This window comes from Cyprinodon variegatus, unplaced genomic scaffold (genome assembly GCF_000732505.1).
Source record: "Cyprinodon variegatus isolate N-32 unplaced genomic scaffold, C_variegatus-1.0 Scaffold319, whole genome shotgun sequence".
NCBI classification, from domain to species: Eukaryota; Metazoa; Chordata; class Actinopteri; order Cyprinodontiformes; family Cyprinodontidae; genus Cyprinodon; species Cyprinodon variegatus.
The window spans coordinates 211,787-228,285 of NW_015150772.1; the positions used below are offsets into that span (position 1 = coordinate 211,787).

A 16,499-nucleotide genomic window follows, 5' to 3' on the forward strand; every position below is an offset into this window, starting at 1 on the left:
CATTTTTAAAAACGTTTATTTCCATAAAAACCGGAAACCAGAGCACATGAATGCTGATTGCCATACTGGACTCAAAAATTAACCAATCAGAAGAAAGAAAATTTAATGAACATATGCAAGGAAATATTTTGAAAAAAATCTAATTAAAATGTATTAAATGCAAGTAAAACGTTGCTATGTGGAAATTAAACTAAAATCAATTAATGGCACAGCAATCAGTTTGACGTTTAGGTTTTTTTGTCGCATGCTAATGACGTCAGTGGTTCTTCCATCATGGCGGCGGAGGGCTGCGATGAGATGAGCGGTAACGGGATGCCTGAGGAGACTTCAGGTAGAGTCGTTTATGAATTTTCACACTAAATCAGCCCCCGGCTTTTCAGATACGTCTTTAACTTTATCCGCAAGTTTTTTGAATAAATTTTTCATTGTATTTTATTTTAAAAGGGGAAGGCACGACGAGCTAGGCTAAGCTACAAAGCAACACAGAGCAGCAGAGCTGGATGATACCTGTGAAATGAGATGTTGCTGTTATATGTGAACATTTATAAAGTGGATGCTCTGCAAACATATGTATATTTCTTTGTTTAGAGCTTAACTTTTTATTTTTTTACATCAGGTTGTTAAACTCATCGGTTCATTCTCAGAATAATAACTGCAGCTGTTTTTCTTTCCAAAATTGTCCCTCATTACAGGACAATGAAACTCAGATTCTCAATTTTTAATATTAAAATACAAGTTATAATCCAAGAAGGTTTGTTTTCATAACAAGTTTTATTTTTAAAAACTTATATCTTCTATAAAAAAAAAAAACCAAATATAGCTGTATAATATATTCTGCATGTATGGTAATATTGAATTTAAAGGTCAAAAACTGATAAATAGAAAAAAAAAACCTGATGAATAAAAAAAAAAAAGAATTGTGCATAAAGTGTCTACTCTTGTTCTCTTCTTTAAAGCTATGGATGTCACTGAGGTGGCTCCACCACTGCCCCCACCGCCGCCGCCTCCTCCTCCTGAAGTCTCAGAAGAGAATGGCGGCTCGACTGATGCCCCTGAGGCTTCTGCAACCCCTGAAAACTGCTCCACAGCTCCAACAGCAACAAATAAGGAAGGCGAACTACCTGCAGACTTTGAGCGTCTGTGGAAAGCTGCGCATGACAATCCTCAAGACTTCACCAGCTGGACCGATCTGCTCCAGTACTCTGAGCAGGAGGTGTGGGTTTCCAGCTGTTTTTCTACGTTTCCTGTCTCTGTAAAGACTCAGAGCGGGACTTATCCTCTCTCTTTTTCTATTAGGGTCATGTTGTAGCGTACCGTAGAGCACTGGAGGCCTTCCTCGTTCGGTATCCACTCTGCTACGGCTACTGGAAGAAATTTACAGACTTGGAGCGCCGTGCAGCGGACAACAACAAAGCAGAAGAGGTTCAATTTAAAGGCCATAAAGCTGTACTTTTTTTTTTTAACAATTGCTGTGTAAACTGATGTTTGGTTTGTTTTTTTTGTGTGTGTGTTTTTTTCACTTGTGCTGTGTCAGGTGTGTATTCGTGGACTTCAAGTTATTCCTTTGAGTGTAGATCTTTGGATCCACTACATCAATCTATTGCTGGGAACATTAGACATGAACCTGCCTGACTCAGCTGTACGGATTCGCAGGTAATTAGATTTCCAGTCACATTTTGAATGTGAGGTTCTTTTCTACACATCATTCCCAAAAGTTAGGGGAAACGTTTAGTTTTTGCTCCAAATTTTATTGAATTTCTTTTGGAATACAATAAAAAAATTTTGTATTTGTAGGTAATTAAACATGTGAGCTGCTAAAAAAAATGTTTTCTGTATCTGAAAACTGTAATTTTAAATGAATGAAAATTACAGTTTTCAGATACAGAAAACATTTTAAAAAATGTTTTAGAAAGAAGTTTATTCTATTCTGTATTTCACACACATTTCATTTTTTCATTTTGTAAAGGGTCTAATAAGTTTACCATATATAATAAATGTATTTGAGAGTAGTGTTTCTGTTAAAATGACCCGCTCTGCTTTTGTAATCTTCTAACATCTTTTCCAGCAGTATTTCAGTTTTGTGTTTGAATATTAAACTAAGTGCTCCTTTTGTTTTATACTTTTTTGCTAAGGGCTGTGCTTCCAATGTTTGCATCCTGTTGATGTCTAAATTTAGTCAAACTGGACCAGTCTCTCTCTTGATCTAAGTCTGGTTAGAGAACAAAGGATTAAAACATCAAATTTAACACAAATATTTTTTATCTATCCTGCAAATCTTAACAAAGGATGTTCTAAAGAAACTGAAAAAAAAATCCAGACAGACTAACAAGTCCAACAGTTCTAGATTTTGGTCTACAAGATTTTAAAAATTAGTTGATCATTTGAGTCCAAATGGTAATCACCCAATTAGAAGCTATTTCTATCGATGTTTGATATGTGAAAACTGTGGATAATAGTGCAGGATAATATTCAGGAAGTCAAAGTTTAACATTAGGACACTTCTGGAATTTTAAATCGGAAATGTTTGAAATTGTAACTAGAAACCATGAGAGCAGAAAATGAATAAATAACACAGAAAAAGTTAAGGTAATAACATGATAAAATTGTTTTTGTTTGGATTAACATTTTCAGTGTGTTCGAGAACGCCGTTGCTGCGTGCGGTTTGGATTTCCATTCAGATCGTCTGTGGGTTCTCTACATGGAGTGGGAAAAAGAGCACGGAAACCTGAGGAACGCCACGGCCGTCATGGACAGAGTCCTCAGAGTTCCTACTCAGCGCTACAACACACACTACGAAATGTGAGACCATCTGAGGACTTTGGAGCAAATACTGCTGCAGACGTGTCTTTAAGGGCGACATGTAGAAGCTCACAATAAACTGGGGTTAGATATCGGATCACATGACAAGAACCGATACGATTCCTGATTCCATAGATTAAGAGTTTGTTGCTTTTGATTGAATCTGGTCTGATCAAATTGAATTACTGATATTAAAAGCATTCATGCTTTTACCTGTTATTAACTGTTAGCTATATTAAACCACTTATACCAGTATTAACATTTAGCAGCAAATTGTTTAAGAGAGGGTAGTTAATGGGAGCTGTAAGAAAAGTGGAAAACAATCTTTTGTTATATGAATCGATCTTTAGGAATTGATTCAGAATTGATTTTTCTTTTTTAACAGCCCTAAATTCAACTTGTATTTCAACTTTTTGATTTACTTGATAAAAATTAACTGGTGACTGGAATTAGTTTATATTGAGCTAAGTCAGCCCAGATGGGTGACGGGCTAGTCTGGAGAAGAAAAAAAAAAACAACCAGAATGGCTTAATTCTTAATGTTGATGTTCAATTTATATAAAAAGTGATCAAATTTGTTTAAAATGTCAACTGTAATTCAGTTGATCTTTGTTTTAAATGAGGAAATCCCAGTTTGACCGCTTCTTCTCTCCCCCAAACACAGCGTGAAGCTACGTCTGCTTTGACAATTATTGACGACTTATGACAGGAACCTTAGAAGATGCAGCTCATTTTTCGGAGTGTCTCGTTTCTGTCGTTCATAAGTGCCTCTTCTTTTGTTTTCTCAGTAATTCTCCTCATCCTGTCGCCCATCCTCTGTCCCGTCAGGTTCAAAGAGCACCTGAACAGCCACCCGCCTAAAGACGTGCTCTCCTCTGACGAGTACGAGGAGCTGAGGACGCTCTGCCGGCAGAGCCAGAAGGCAGAGCGGGCTGAACAGTCTCAGGAGGAGGAGGAGGAAAGGCCGCCAGGAGAGGAAGAGCCCTCTACACCTGATGGCGCAGACTCTGTGAGTGCTACAGAGTTATCGACCAACTTTCTGACTAGAAGGAAGCCTTAATTAGCTTCCTAATTATTGGATCTTCCTCCTTTATTTAAGGTCTAAACACTGATTTTATTAAAAAGTTAAATTGATGGTTTATTGTTAAGAATATATTAGCTAGTAATAACTAGCATTCATGATGACTATTGGGAGGAAGTTTTTCTCTCTGATTGAAAGTCTTAAAAAGTCAAAGAGAGCCTAAACTTCATGATTAGATGGACGTTTCCTACTGGCACTTAAATGTTTTCGCACCAGTGAGAGATTTAATACGTAACGGTATAAAATGACCTCTTCCTTTGCTCTGCGTTCAGGAGGAGCTGATTCAAAAGATAAGGGAGCAGGTGCTGCTCCGAAGGGACAAAGTTTACCAAGACAATGAGGAAGAGGTCCGGAAGAGATGGAACTATGAAGATGCTGTGAGTTTCTGCCGGGTTCTTTCTCAGATCCTCTCCCTGTTTTTATCTCCTCATCTGCCGTCTTTGTGTGAATGAACTCCTGCCTGCTTCCACATAATGATGCCTAAGTTTTTCTTCCTTCCTCATCCTATCACAACAGATCAAGCGTCCTTATTTCCACGTCAGGCCACTGGACCGCGTCCAGCTCCGAGCTTGGCACACCTACTTGGACTGGGAGATCGCTGAGCTAAACAGGGACACCAGAGACCCCGCACAAGGCGACAACACGCATGGTAAAGATTTTATTTTTATATATATAGATATATATACACATTTTCTTTTAAATCACCTGCATGTTTAATACTGCTTCCCTCTATCAGACCCTAACCAGGAATCAACAGAGGAATCTGAGGTTCCAACCCAGCGTCCGGAAGCATCAGATGATTCTGCTACAGCCTTGCAGGGTGACCTCAGAGTCCGCATTCTGTTTGAGCGCTGCCTGATCGCATGCGCGCTGTATGAGGAGTTCTGGACCAGGGTGAGATGCTTCACTGATCTTTACTTTCCTTTACCTCTGAGGCTCCTCTTATAACATGTAACACTCACACTGTGTTGTAGTACATTCAGTACCTGGAGCCGCAGAGTGTGGACGAGGCACGGGCCGTCTACAGGCGAGCCTGTGAGGTCCACCTCCCTAACAAACCTAATATCCATATGCAGTGGGCCACCTTTGAGGAGAGGCATGGTACGGCTGATGCTTTTCTGTTTTGTTTTTTTCTCTCCCTCTTTAGTTTAATGCTACATTCAGCCTGCATACGCTAGCTAGAGGCTGCAGAAGCAGCTAGTTTACATGCAAAGCCAATGGTTGACGCACATCAAGGCGCAGCAAAAGGTCCTGCAGTGCGTTTTGAGCAGCAGGAGCAGCGCTTCTGAGCATCTGACGTGCTTCAGAAGCAACAGCTGCTGGAGTAGGAAAAATTAAACTTTTGCTACTCATCAACCAATCAGAGAAGCTGATCTGGGAGCTGGCAGGGAGACAGACACAGCACTGCTGATACAGATTGCTATGATCACTCCCCTAAAACAGTTCACTAACGCCTTAATTAACGTAAAATGTTGAAACCTGCCTGCAAAATATGTTCGATTTTATTATTCTGCAGAGCCACATTCATAATAAATCACCTTCAAGCCTCCAGGGACAGAGCTCCGCCTTGCGACAGCGAAATAATATATGAAGGCAGGATCGTAATCTTGATAAACTGACTACACAGTTTTAAGGTCGACTTTCTCACTTAAAAACATTAAAACTACTTGTTACCCACTTATAACAGCAAATATAGCAAAGCCGCTCTCTGACATCGAACACAGGAGCAGAAGAAGCATCGGGCGCATCTGGACACTTTACTGGATGCTCTTGACGCACGTCTGACCTTCATGTGAACAAGCATAACAAATGAAGCAGCAGAAGCGTTTTTGCTGCTTCCAGCGATTGCAGACTGAATGTAGCATTAGTTTTAAAGGTTTGGTTTCACCTCACTGGAACTGCATGTCTGTCTCCACCAGGTAATCTAACCGAGGCCCGGCGCATACTGGAGGCCCTGGAGAAATCAGTTCCTGGTCTGGCTGTTGTGCGGATCCGCAGGGCAGCTTTAGAACGACGAGCAGGGCAGCTGGAGCAGTCGGAGGCTCTGCTGCGAGAGGCAGTGGCTGAATCCAAAGAGAGGCCGACGCTGCACGCTTTCTACTCCATCAAACTGGCCCGTCTGCTGCTTAAAGTGGTCCGAAACTCTGACGGCGCCCGCAAGGTTTTACAGGAAGCCCTGGAAATAAGCCCGGTGAGATTAGAGATGGAATTGGGCAGAAAACTGTGCCTTGCAGTTGATGTAGCTAAACTGCACTAGTATGGGTTTATATTTTTGTTATACCCAAACTGGGATTATTTTAACCAAACTTTAGATTAACTTGTTTTTTGGTTGTTGTTTTTTTGTTTTTTGTTTTTTTTAAATCAAATCTGTTTCCATTTCTCTTTGAATTAATTCCCCATCAGGATAATGAAAAGCTACACTTGAACCTGTTGGACCTGGAGTTGTCTGGGGACCCCTGGGCTTCAGCCGAGGCGGTGAACGAGTGTGTGACTCGAGCCCTGGAGGCTCCTCTCACCTCACAAACCAAGTTGCTTCTGTCACAGAGAGGCCTGCAGTTCACAGAGGAGTACAGCAACTCTGTTCAGAGGTTAAACCTTGTAGATTTGTTTGCAGATTCTGATCATCCAGAACGGTTCTGCTAAAGGAGTTCCTGCTAAACATGGAACTCTGCTTCCTCTGCAGCGTGCTGTCCGTCTATGACGCGCATCAGAAGCTGCTGGATGAGCTGGGAGGAACAAAGAGGGAGGCAGAGAACAGGTGAGAGAGGAGGCAAAAAAAACTAACATCAAATTATGGCCACACTTCAGACTTAGACAAATGTCGTTTTCAACAAACGACATTACATTGCTTACAGCTTACAACAGTGAAATTAACATTTCCATTATAAAGTGCAGCAGCGATCAGCATGTAAACGGTGTAGGAGAAAAGGAAACCAGTTTGAAAATGTTCTTCTGCAAAGCCAACCTTTTCTACCAATCTGAGCCATACATCCATTTTTCTTCATGCTTATCCCAAGCGGGGTCGCAAGGGGTGCTGGTACCTATCTCCAGCTATCTACGGGCGGGTAAACTCTACACAGCTCACCAGTCAATCACAGGGCAATAGTTGGATAAGATTGAAATATTGAAGGTGTCTTTTGATCTTATATAACCACAGACTGTCAGTTATAAAGCCACAGACTGTCGGTCAAAATGGGAATCGGAAGGTCAGGCTTTTTAAAGATCGGGAATCTGTGATCGGCCAGAAATCTGTAATCTGTGCAGCCCTACTACTTTTAAAGTCTTTCACATATTATGAAAAAACAAAGCTCTTCAATAAAGAATTTACTTTAAGTTTGCTACTTGCAGTCCGACACTTCTAACAGTTGTTAAAAGGCTTAAAAAGTTTCTCCTCTTGATGCTTTTCACATTTTGTATTAAGATTATATAAGATGTCCCGAAAAATTGATAGTTTCATGAAAAACTGATAGAAGGTGAATGCTGTACATTACCCTGTGTTGAGACTTTGATGAATCTTTACCTTCCATTGGAATAAATATCAACATATCGCCGTAAATTAACTGCTTTAGATCAGAGCATATTTATGTGTTGAAATGGCCCAGATCTAGTTCTTTAGTTATTTAGAGCAAAACTTTTACATTGATGTTTAAAATGGGCTGGACATCAAGGTTTATTGGAATATTCTGGTCTTTTCATAGTGATATCCGTTAGAGGCGTAAAGCTCTCAGGCCATGACTAAGTGTTTATGGTTCAAATCCCCAACAACGCAAATAAAATTAACACAGTGAAAAATGCAGCCTTCAATTTAAAAGTAACTCAAATGAAACATTTTTTTTGTCTTCATTGAAACAAAAGTGGAAACACTTCCCCTCTCTAATAATGAAAACAATGTTTGGATCGCAAAACATCAGTTAAAGTTCTCATAATGATTGATGCATTAATCTTGGTGCTGGGACCTAACCCCCAAACGCTTAAAGCTTTAATTGCTGCAAAAGATATTTCTGCTAGGTACCGACTTCGTAAGGCTAAATCTGCACATGAACTTCATGCTTTTCAGCTTTTTGTCTTTTAAAGCCATGCATCACATTTCTCCAACTTCTCTGCTACTGTAAAATCCCAATTAAGTGCTTTAACTCTTGTATTAATTTAAAACGTGGGTAAAAACACCAGGGTTGTAAATGTATTTAACCAGGTGGTGTTCATGTAAACATCCTGGAGTTAGATGGTTCGTTCGTTGACCTCAGAGCTGTTTAGATTTAAAGGTTTATTTGTATCGTTTTGCTTCCTAAGGGACGAGGATCCAGAGAAAATAAGCAAAACAGACGACGGCTCTTCCACAGCTGCACAGACGGCATCCAGCATGTCCCAGGTGCCCAGTAGCACGGCGGTGGCGGGAACCGACACCAGCGCACAGGCCGGATATGGAGCATACAGCAGCTGGTACCAGGTGGAAGTGACAATTTGGACATTAAAACGATCAAAGCTCTCTTTCCTGGATTTTAGAAATAACAAATTCATGTTAATGTCCAAAACCTTTTTATTAACATTGATTTGCTTTCTCCGCTCTTCAGCAACCAGGCTACGGCAGCTACGGTAACTATAGCAACTACGGCAGCTATGGCTACCAGAACAACTGGAACTACAACCAGACCTACTATCCGCCAAGTTAAACCAAACTATTGCGTCTCTGGAAACAGCTGGATGCTTCTGAAAGACAGACTTGAACTCAGACTTTCCCAGCATCTCTCTGTGTGTCTTCAGCTCAGGGTCGGTGGAGGAAAAAACAACTCATCTAATGCTGTCTCTAATGAGGAGGAGAAGGTGGGAAAGGGAAACCATGGCAACCATTAGTTGTATAGTCACTCGATTTTAATTAAAATTTTCATATTTGTTACCACATTGACCCATGTGCTCATGTTTTCTCCAACTCTGCTTTGTATGAATGACATTTTTACCATTCTGGAGTCTGTTTTTTTAATGTACAAAAAAGGTGTTTTACAGTCACATCTTGAATCTTTTAGATAGTTTATTCTGTTCAACTCCATGTGAACAAACTTACCGGTGGACAACTGTTGCATGAAGGTAGTCCAGCTTCTAATGTAGCCAAGCCAATGCAGTGGATTGTTCCCAGTTTAAATGTTAAATACTAGAGTCTGTTTGGTTGTTTCATTAATGTTTACGAAAGCAGAGGAGAGTTTTGTAGCAACTGTAGTAACAGGTGGTGCTTATTTTTCTCCAGATGACCTAATTTATTCATCCAGATGGTTTCCAAACTGAATTTAAGGATCATCTTCAGCTTACGGTCCTTCACAAAAATATTTCTCTTTGCTTTTTTTAATTTTTTTTTTTACTTTTTTGTCTGTGTTGATTGTATTCTTCTGGTAAAATACCTTTAGGACCAGAAACCGAAGAATCAAAGGGTGGTCTGATCATTCCAGCCATGATTGTGTCCATGTTACTTCAGAGTCACCAAGAGCTCCTCATACAAAATGCTTTGAAATGAATCCATGTTGATGAATAATGCAGCATTATCTCACATAAAAGGCACCTCTGATATTTTTAGTCGATCAATTTCCAGAATATAGCATCCCTCTGAATAATCTCTTTGTGAGGCTGAGTAGTTTGTGATTAGAAGCACCACAAGGGGGTGTAGTGAGTCATCTCATCTGCAGAAATAATTGGCTAAATAAATGCTAACCGTGTTCTAGCCGTTGCAGGACAGTTGAAGTCAAAAAGCAAAGTCATTCAGTGATGCATTTAAAGTCGAAGCCAGTGAGTTTTGATAAGGGCTTGGTTTGTTTTGTTTTTTTGTGTGGAAAAAAATCCATTCCCCCACTCATACGTCTTAAATAAGCAAACCGGTAATGATACGAATGGCTTCCCATTAGTAATAAAATCTCAGGGCAGATTCCATCAGGTCAAGTGGGAACATTTTGATTCCACATTGCTCTTAATTTGACTTTTCATAGAAAGTTAAAACTTGGTTGATGTTTCCAGGAAACCGCAATTTAAAGTTTTATTTTTTGATTTTTATGAAATGCATCACAAAAGCATGTTAATACTCAAAACAGGACAATTTTCTTCTAATTGTAGGTGTTCATCAGTGGAGCCTGTTATTTATTTGGGGACTACCCTTTATGGGAATCACAAAAGTTTCGTATTTGTTTTTTTATATTCATTAACTTCCAGATTACACAGCAAACTAAGATAGAACAGGTCCACATGGCATACTCTTAGGAAGACAAACCTTGAATAAGATCATTTTCAACTAATAACTAATCAGATTTCAAAATGTTCAGGATATTAATAGAACACAAAGAATCAATTCAGTTTTCCCAGCCAGCTTTATTGTCCGTTTTCTTGTGAACACGGCTTTCAGCAAATCTGAACTTGTTAAAAAAAAGGTCAAAGTAAATGGCACAAAAACGGGAAGATTACAGGAATTAAACTTAAGGCCCTTTCAGAACCACTTAGCAGTTCAAGGGGCGAGTTAAAACTGAAGGACTTTTTCTGTGTGTATATATATATCTTTTTTCATCTTAAGGAAACCAGAGATCCTCGAAGAAGTACCAGCCAGAAGCCAGCTATCTTCAGCTCGATCAGCTGAGTTCAAGGTCCAGTGCAATGCCTAAAGCAGTCTAACAGGTCCTGCTGCAGAACTGAAGCTGCATTCAGTCAGTTTTACAAACCAAACCCACATCAGTATCTGACGAGCTCACACATGTCTGAATGCAGCTTCACCTCGTCTCTGCATTAGCTCAGCAAACTGGGTGATACTAGCAGATAGCAGTTTGGTTCCCGGATCGATCTGTTTCAGGCGGTTCTGGTGTCAACGTCGTGGTGAGGTAGGTTCACAGAGCAGATCCTTCTCCCTTTTTGGCAACAACCAGCACAGCTGAAGGCACCAAACCTGAGCAAAGACAAGATGATTAGTTGGCCTCAGCAATCAATCCATCATGAGGTAAAGCTCCCTATCAATTAGAAATGCTGCGTTAACGCATGTTTTTCAAACATAGGTCGACTCGCTAACGATCAGTATTTGGCGCCCTTCCCACTGGCAAAAATAGGCCGTGTCTAACCCCTCACTGGTAAGCTTCGTGGCCTCTGTCCCCCTGCAGCTGCGCGTCTGGCGACATGAAAAAAAGGGAGATCAACGTTTAAGGGTGTCAGTGCGTAGTAAATGTGCTGCATTGTTTCGCTCTTGTATCCATCCGAATCCCTCTCACCAGAGCTGCGCCATGTTTGTTCAAGGTAAACTGTTGTTTTGGCTTGTTAGATCAGACGTGACTGGCGCAGGGTGTTGACGTCCATACGTTGCGTTCAATGGAGTCACGTAATTTAGCAGGTCAACCCATGTCCGGTGTTCCCACTGCATGCCGATCAGAGCAGAGGTGATTTTAACGGGGGTCACTAACCGAGTCATTTGACCCGGGTAGACACGCGTCACTGATCTGTTTCCACTGCTACTTAAAGCCGAATGTTCCCAGTTTTAAACAGTTTTTTCAGCCTGTTTGAAAGGGGAAACGGACATGATCAGGCTTTTAGCTAGGAATTCATACACCATATTCATACCATGTACACCATGGTGTATCACATCATTAGGGTATCCTCCCCAGGAAAAAGTTGAAATTTAGACTCTGAAACGCCATTTCCTACATTTCGAGGTGGGATGCAGCTAACTTTTTGTCTTTGTTACAACACTACTTTTGTCCTGATTATTGGAAGTATGTGCGCTTGACTAGAGGTGGAGAGACATGAGATCATTTTAGGTATGCTTCATAGGTTAATTCAAATAAAGCAGCAAAAAAGCACCTGCTGCATCATTTTTGATGCTTGTAAACACTAAAGTCAGATGCTTCTTAAGAGTATCAAGATTATGATCCTGCCTTAAAATGTTATTTTGCTGTCGGCTGTGCAGACCCCTCCCCCACATACCGGCAGTAGGGAAACACCAGCAACTGCTGCCTCGGACCATGTTGCCTCTTTAGAGGTTTTCCCCCTACTGTTCATGGCGGCTGGAAATAGATGTTTTTAGCTATATGGTACTTACTGCAGGCATCAGACTAATTAAAGCGAACCTATTTTGCTGGCTTTAGTCATTAATAAACCGTTTCAGACGAGTGATCACAGCTCTCTGCATCACCAATGCTGTGTCTGTCTCCCTGCCAACTCCCAGATCAGCTTCTCTGATTGGTTGATACAGTGCATCAAGCAGCAAAAGTAAAGTTTTTCCAACTGCTGCTTGTGAAATTTTGAACATTTGAGTAAAGTTTCCAGTGGAAAAACTTTTTTTTTGTAAAAAAAAAAAAAAAAAAAAAAATGTAATAAGAATAAAAGGCTTTTACACATTGCTAAAAGCCTGGATTTGATGCATTTCTAATTTAGAACCATTTTAACTCAAACTGACTATTCAAGCACTCACCCAGCTCCTTAAGAGGTTTCTCCATGTCCATTTCAGTGTAAACGTGACGCGGGTAGGGAGACAGCAGAGTGAAGTCCTGACCCTCAGGTGTGTTGCCGTTCACCTGCACGTAGACACGCACTGCCGCTAGCGGCTCCTGGGCCTTGAAGACCGTGTTGATGGTGGAACCGTCCAGCAGACGAACCTTTGAAAAATTTGATGAAAGGAAGAGTGAAGTTAGACGCATTATAACCATCTGAAATAGTCTCACTGCATTCAAGCTAAAGAGAATTAGACAGGAAGAAACGTCATTCCTTAGAATCTCTTTCATGAAAAAAAGATAAATGGCAGGGACAAAGGCAACACACCCACTCCCTACCTGCTTCCCGTGTACAAGATCCACACTCAACTTTCTATAGTTCTCAGTGTTTTACTACTTCAAATAATTATCAACATTTACTATAAATTTATGGAAGATAATTTATTTAATTTATTTTTATTTTATGATTTATAGATGGATTCAATGAAACACAAAAAAGGTAGGAAAGAGAACAGGCAAATCTTAAAACCCAAAACAATTGGCACCTGTATCCTGGACTCATCATATTCCTTCTTTGTGGGTGGGGGCCCCTGACCGGTGGGCGACGACGGACTGGGTGGGGTCGGCTGGGCCGGCGTCACTGTGCTTGATGCTGCACCACCTCCAAACTAAACCAGAGAAAAGAAACAGACGGGTGAGAATTACAGGCAGAAGGGATAAATAGACAACAGCTCTGTGTCTGAGGTACCTTTTGTGCTCTCTCCTCTCGGTCTCGTGCAATTTTGTCTTTAACCCTTTGCCTAACAGGGACAAAAAAGAAAAGACTGTAAAACAACTTTAAAGGCAAGAAATTTTCACCAAACTGCACTATTATGAGTAATAAACAAAAACTGCATCATTATAGATAGCATCTTGCCAAGTCAATCAAATCTGGCTACATGCATAATGGTGACTTATGATCCTTCAGGATCTTAGCTCATTTAAGTGTTGACTGCTAACAAAATGGATTTTTTTTTGTCACTTCAAACATCTAATATTCAATATTTCAAGGAGCTAACCTGGCCAGTTTGTCTTCCATCTTCTCTCTCCTTCGCTGATCAGCAAGTTTCTTCATTTCATCGTCCTGTATCTTCTGCCGGATCTGCTGCAACTCCTGGCCCTGCCTCCTTCGCTGCTTCTCCCGCTCCACCTCCTCAGCTCGCTCACGCTCTCTTCTCTCTGCCTGCTTCACTCGCATCAGTTCCTCCAGCCTGAGAGAGCGGCGATATACCAGATCATTAAAAAAAAACAACTGCGTAAATTCAACCCTGTTGCATCACTAAAAGTCGCCTGGCATCTGTGCAGACCTTTTGACTTGTTCACGTTTCTCCTCCTCTGTCATTGGCCGCTTTGAACCATCCGGGTCTTCGCAGCACATGTCATCTCCCTCTGCCATTACTGAAGAGAAAACATGTCAACAACATGAAATCTCAAACATTTATTTATTATGACCCACCATCACAAAAACAAAACAAAAACATGCACCAACCTGAAGCTGTATCTCCTGCTGTCGGCTCCTGACCTTCTGCCTCTCCTCCTAAAACATTCCCCACAGGAGGAACGTAAGGCTCGTCGATGTCTGGATCATTCTCGTGTTCCATTAACCTGAATAAAACACACCCAAAACAACAGCTCAGCATGAAAGAAACCGGTGGCACTGTGCTCTTGTCTATGATAATACCATATATGTACCATTATGATGTACTGCCAAAAACTATTCAAAGATTAAACCAAACTTCACTTTGCCAATTGAAGAGAAAAAATCCTTTGGACAGATCAGACAAAAATTGAACTTTTTGTCAAGGCACATCAGCTCTATGTTCACAGATGGAAGAATGAAGCATATCCACAAGATAACACTGCCCCTACTGTGAAACATGGAGGAGGCTATGTTATGCTGTGGGGCTGCTTTGCTTAATCTGGGAAAGGGTGTTTGAATCTCTGTGGGGTTCAATGAAATCTCAAGCTAAAAACGCCCAAGAATGGCTAATAGGAAAACATTGGATCATTCTGAAGTGTCCTTCTTTAATGTTGTATTAAGTTAAGGGTCTCGTCATTTTTGTCCAGATCTGTTTCATGAGTTTATTTTTGTCATTATGTTAAAGCATGGGTGACATTTTTTTTTCATAGATTTTTCCCCCATTTATTATCACTTTGGTCACATTCAAGTTATTTTTGTGAGAAAAAGAGAACTATATCACACTTACCATCCACTTCAACATAGTCTAATAGCATGTCAGAGTAACATACCCTATATTTTAATAATAGTTATACATCCTTATACACTGAAAGTCATATTTGTTGCATGGGTTTTGTTCATTTATTTATCATTATCTAATAGGTACCTGTTATTGTAAATCCAGTAGATACCTTTAAAAACGTGTAATAAAGCATATTTTTGCTTAATCAGTATTTAATCCAGCTGGCATAATAATTCATTCTTAATATACCTTGGCATATTGTGATATATTATTTTACCTTTCTTTTCATAGAATAATCTTGTCGATTTTTAAAACCTCAAGTTTTAACAAAGTACTTATCAATTAATTGTTAGCCAGTTAACAAAGTCAAACAACTTTAGATTGCTTCATCAATCAACTACTTGTATGTATGTATGTATATATATATATATATATATATATATATATATATATATATATATATACATACACACACACACACACACACATACAACCGTATTTAAAACAGATTTTTACACTAATGTTTTCATTGTTTGATTTTCAAAAGAGATAACAGAAGAAATACTTAAGGAGGCAAATGTTTTTTTCTCATTTATGCCTACAATGGGCGCACTCTGTCAGACGGTTACATAAAATCTGAATAGAATACTTTAAAGCATCTGGTTAAATGGTGACAAAAAGTAAATGGTTAATAGGATTTGAATGCTTTAAAGGGCATTTATACCCAGATCCTAGAGGGTGGATCAGGCAGGCTAGATTGATTATTGTTCTACTGAAAACAGAGGGTCCCAAGAAGGAATGAAGGATAACAAGGATTGAGGGAAAACATGAGATGAGAAGTAACCATAAAGAAAAGACAGGAGAGGCATGATACAAGAAAGTATGAATAAAATAGGAGGGGAAGGAAGGAAACACGTAATACAATAACCACTATGTCTCACCAATCCATTGCTTGCTCTATCCCTTGGTTTCCAGTATTAGCCACAGCTTTCTCTCTGAGGAAATTAGATAAAGGACATGTTACAATGAGTCAACTTCTAGATAGTTAAAATCATATCTGGAGTGAGGGACATTGCTCACGCTCTGTTTCTTCCAAAGCCCATCTCCAGAAGACTCTCTAGTGTTGTTAGCTCTGCCATTTTGATCTGAATTGGAGACAACTTTTAATGAATCATACAGGAAAACAACAAATAAGTATTTCCCCTTAAGAGTATAATATTTAAAGTAAAATCATTCATAACATTACTAGACAAAAAAAGCAATAGCAAATGTAAAAACATGCGCTGAGCAGCAGTTGTTTGTTATCATGCTATTTACAGCTGGAAAAATGCTAAGAGCTAATGTTAGCACGATTGCCGCTAACGAAGCCAAACTTACTGCCTAAATTGATTAACGTACACTTTCAATAAACCGTTCTTGCTAAACATCAACTTCGTATATTACACATAAAAGTGTGATTCATATGGGTAATGTTTCAGGACCTCAATATCTACGGCAGAATGTAAATGAAGGCAGCGTTGTTAGCTACTTACACATCCGCCTGCTGCAATGTCTAGGCAGTACGGAAAGCCAAAAGGGATAAAAGAGACGAAGCATTTATTTTCTCACTTTCCAAAAACCTTTTATTTTTACGTCTGCAAACATCACACTTATTACCATAGATAAATAATTAAAAAAAGGAGAGGCTCTTTAATTTTGCACTTCCCTAATGGACTATGAAGGCCAATGATAACATAAAACCCTGTAATATAATTTATAGCTGGCGGTCAAATTAAGATAAGAAAATATGGAAAAAATGGTTCAAGGGCGATGGATACTTTTACAAGCACCTTCTCGGCATATAAGGGAGAATGGTTTGATTTTGGAGTGCTCTATCTATCTATCTATCTATCTATCTATCTATCTATCTATCTATCTATCTATCTATCTATCTATCTAT

At 39.8% G+C, this 16,499-nt stretch overlaps 2 protein-coding genes across 4 annotated transcripts; one reads left to right on the forward strand and one right to left on the reverse strand.

Moving 5' to 3' along the window:
• The first annotated feature begins 258 nt into the window (after positions 1 to 258).
• On the forward strand, positions 259 to 8,778 carry LOC107090976 (pre-mRNA-processing factor 39-like). The gene is made up of 15 exons (XM_015384645.1): positions 259 to 331; positions 957 to 1,213; positions 1,297 to 1,422; positions 1,535 to 1,653; positions 2,632 to 2,799; positions 3,627 to 3,807; positions 4,152 to 4,256; positions 4,396 to 4,528; positions 4,616 to 4,773; positions 4,854 to 4,980; positions 5,799 to 6,070; positions 6,283 to 6,467; positions 6,563 to 6,637; positions 8,170 to 8,326; positions 8,451 to 8,778. Exons 1-15 carry the CDS (start codon positions 274 to 276, stop codon positions 8,547 to 8,549), a joined length of 2,220 nt encoding a protein of 739 aa, XP_015240131.1. The 5' UTR covers positions 259 to 273; the 3' UTR covers positions 8,550 to 8,778.
• Positions 8,779 to 10,204: 1,426 nt separating this feature from the next.
• On the reverse strand, positions 10,205 to 16,120 carry ubxn1 (UBX domain protein 1). 3 transcript variants are annotated; one of them, XM_015384642.1, is made up of 10 exons: positions 16,093 to 16,120; positions 15,641 to 15,705; positions 15,502 to 15,555; positions 13,849 to 13,964; positions 13,667 to 13,757; positions 13,379 to 13,570; positions 13,069 to 13,120; positions 12,866 to 12,988; positions 12,302 to 12,485; positions 10,205 to 10,789 (listed from the first exon to the last, which is right to left on the reverse strand). In XM_015384642.1, the coding sequence occupies exons 2-10, from the start codon at positions 15,697 to 15,699 to the stop codon at positions 10,731 to 10,733; spliced, it is 930 nt and encodes a 309-aa protein (XP_015240128.1). In that variant the 5' UTR covers positions 15,700 to 15,705; positions 16,093 to 16,120; the 3' UTR covers positions 10,205 to 10,730. The 3 variants fall into 3 exon arrangements, with proteins under 3 accessions (XP_015240128.1, XP_015240129.1, XP_015240130.1); XM_015384643.1 differs by lacking the exon at positions 16,093 to 16,120 and adding an exon at positions 16,042 to 16,083; XM_015384644.1 differs by lacking the exon at positions 16,093 to 16,120 and adding an exon at positions 15,938 to 16,012.
• Between the last annotated feature and the right edge of the window lie 379 nt (positions 16,121 to 16,499).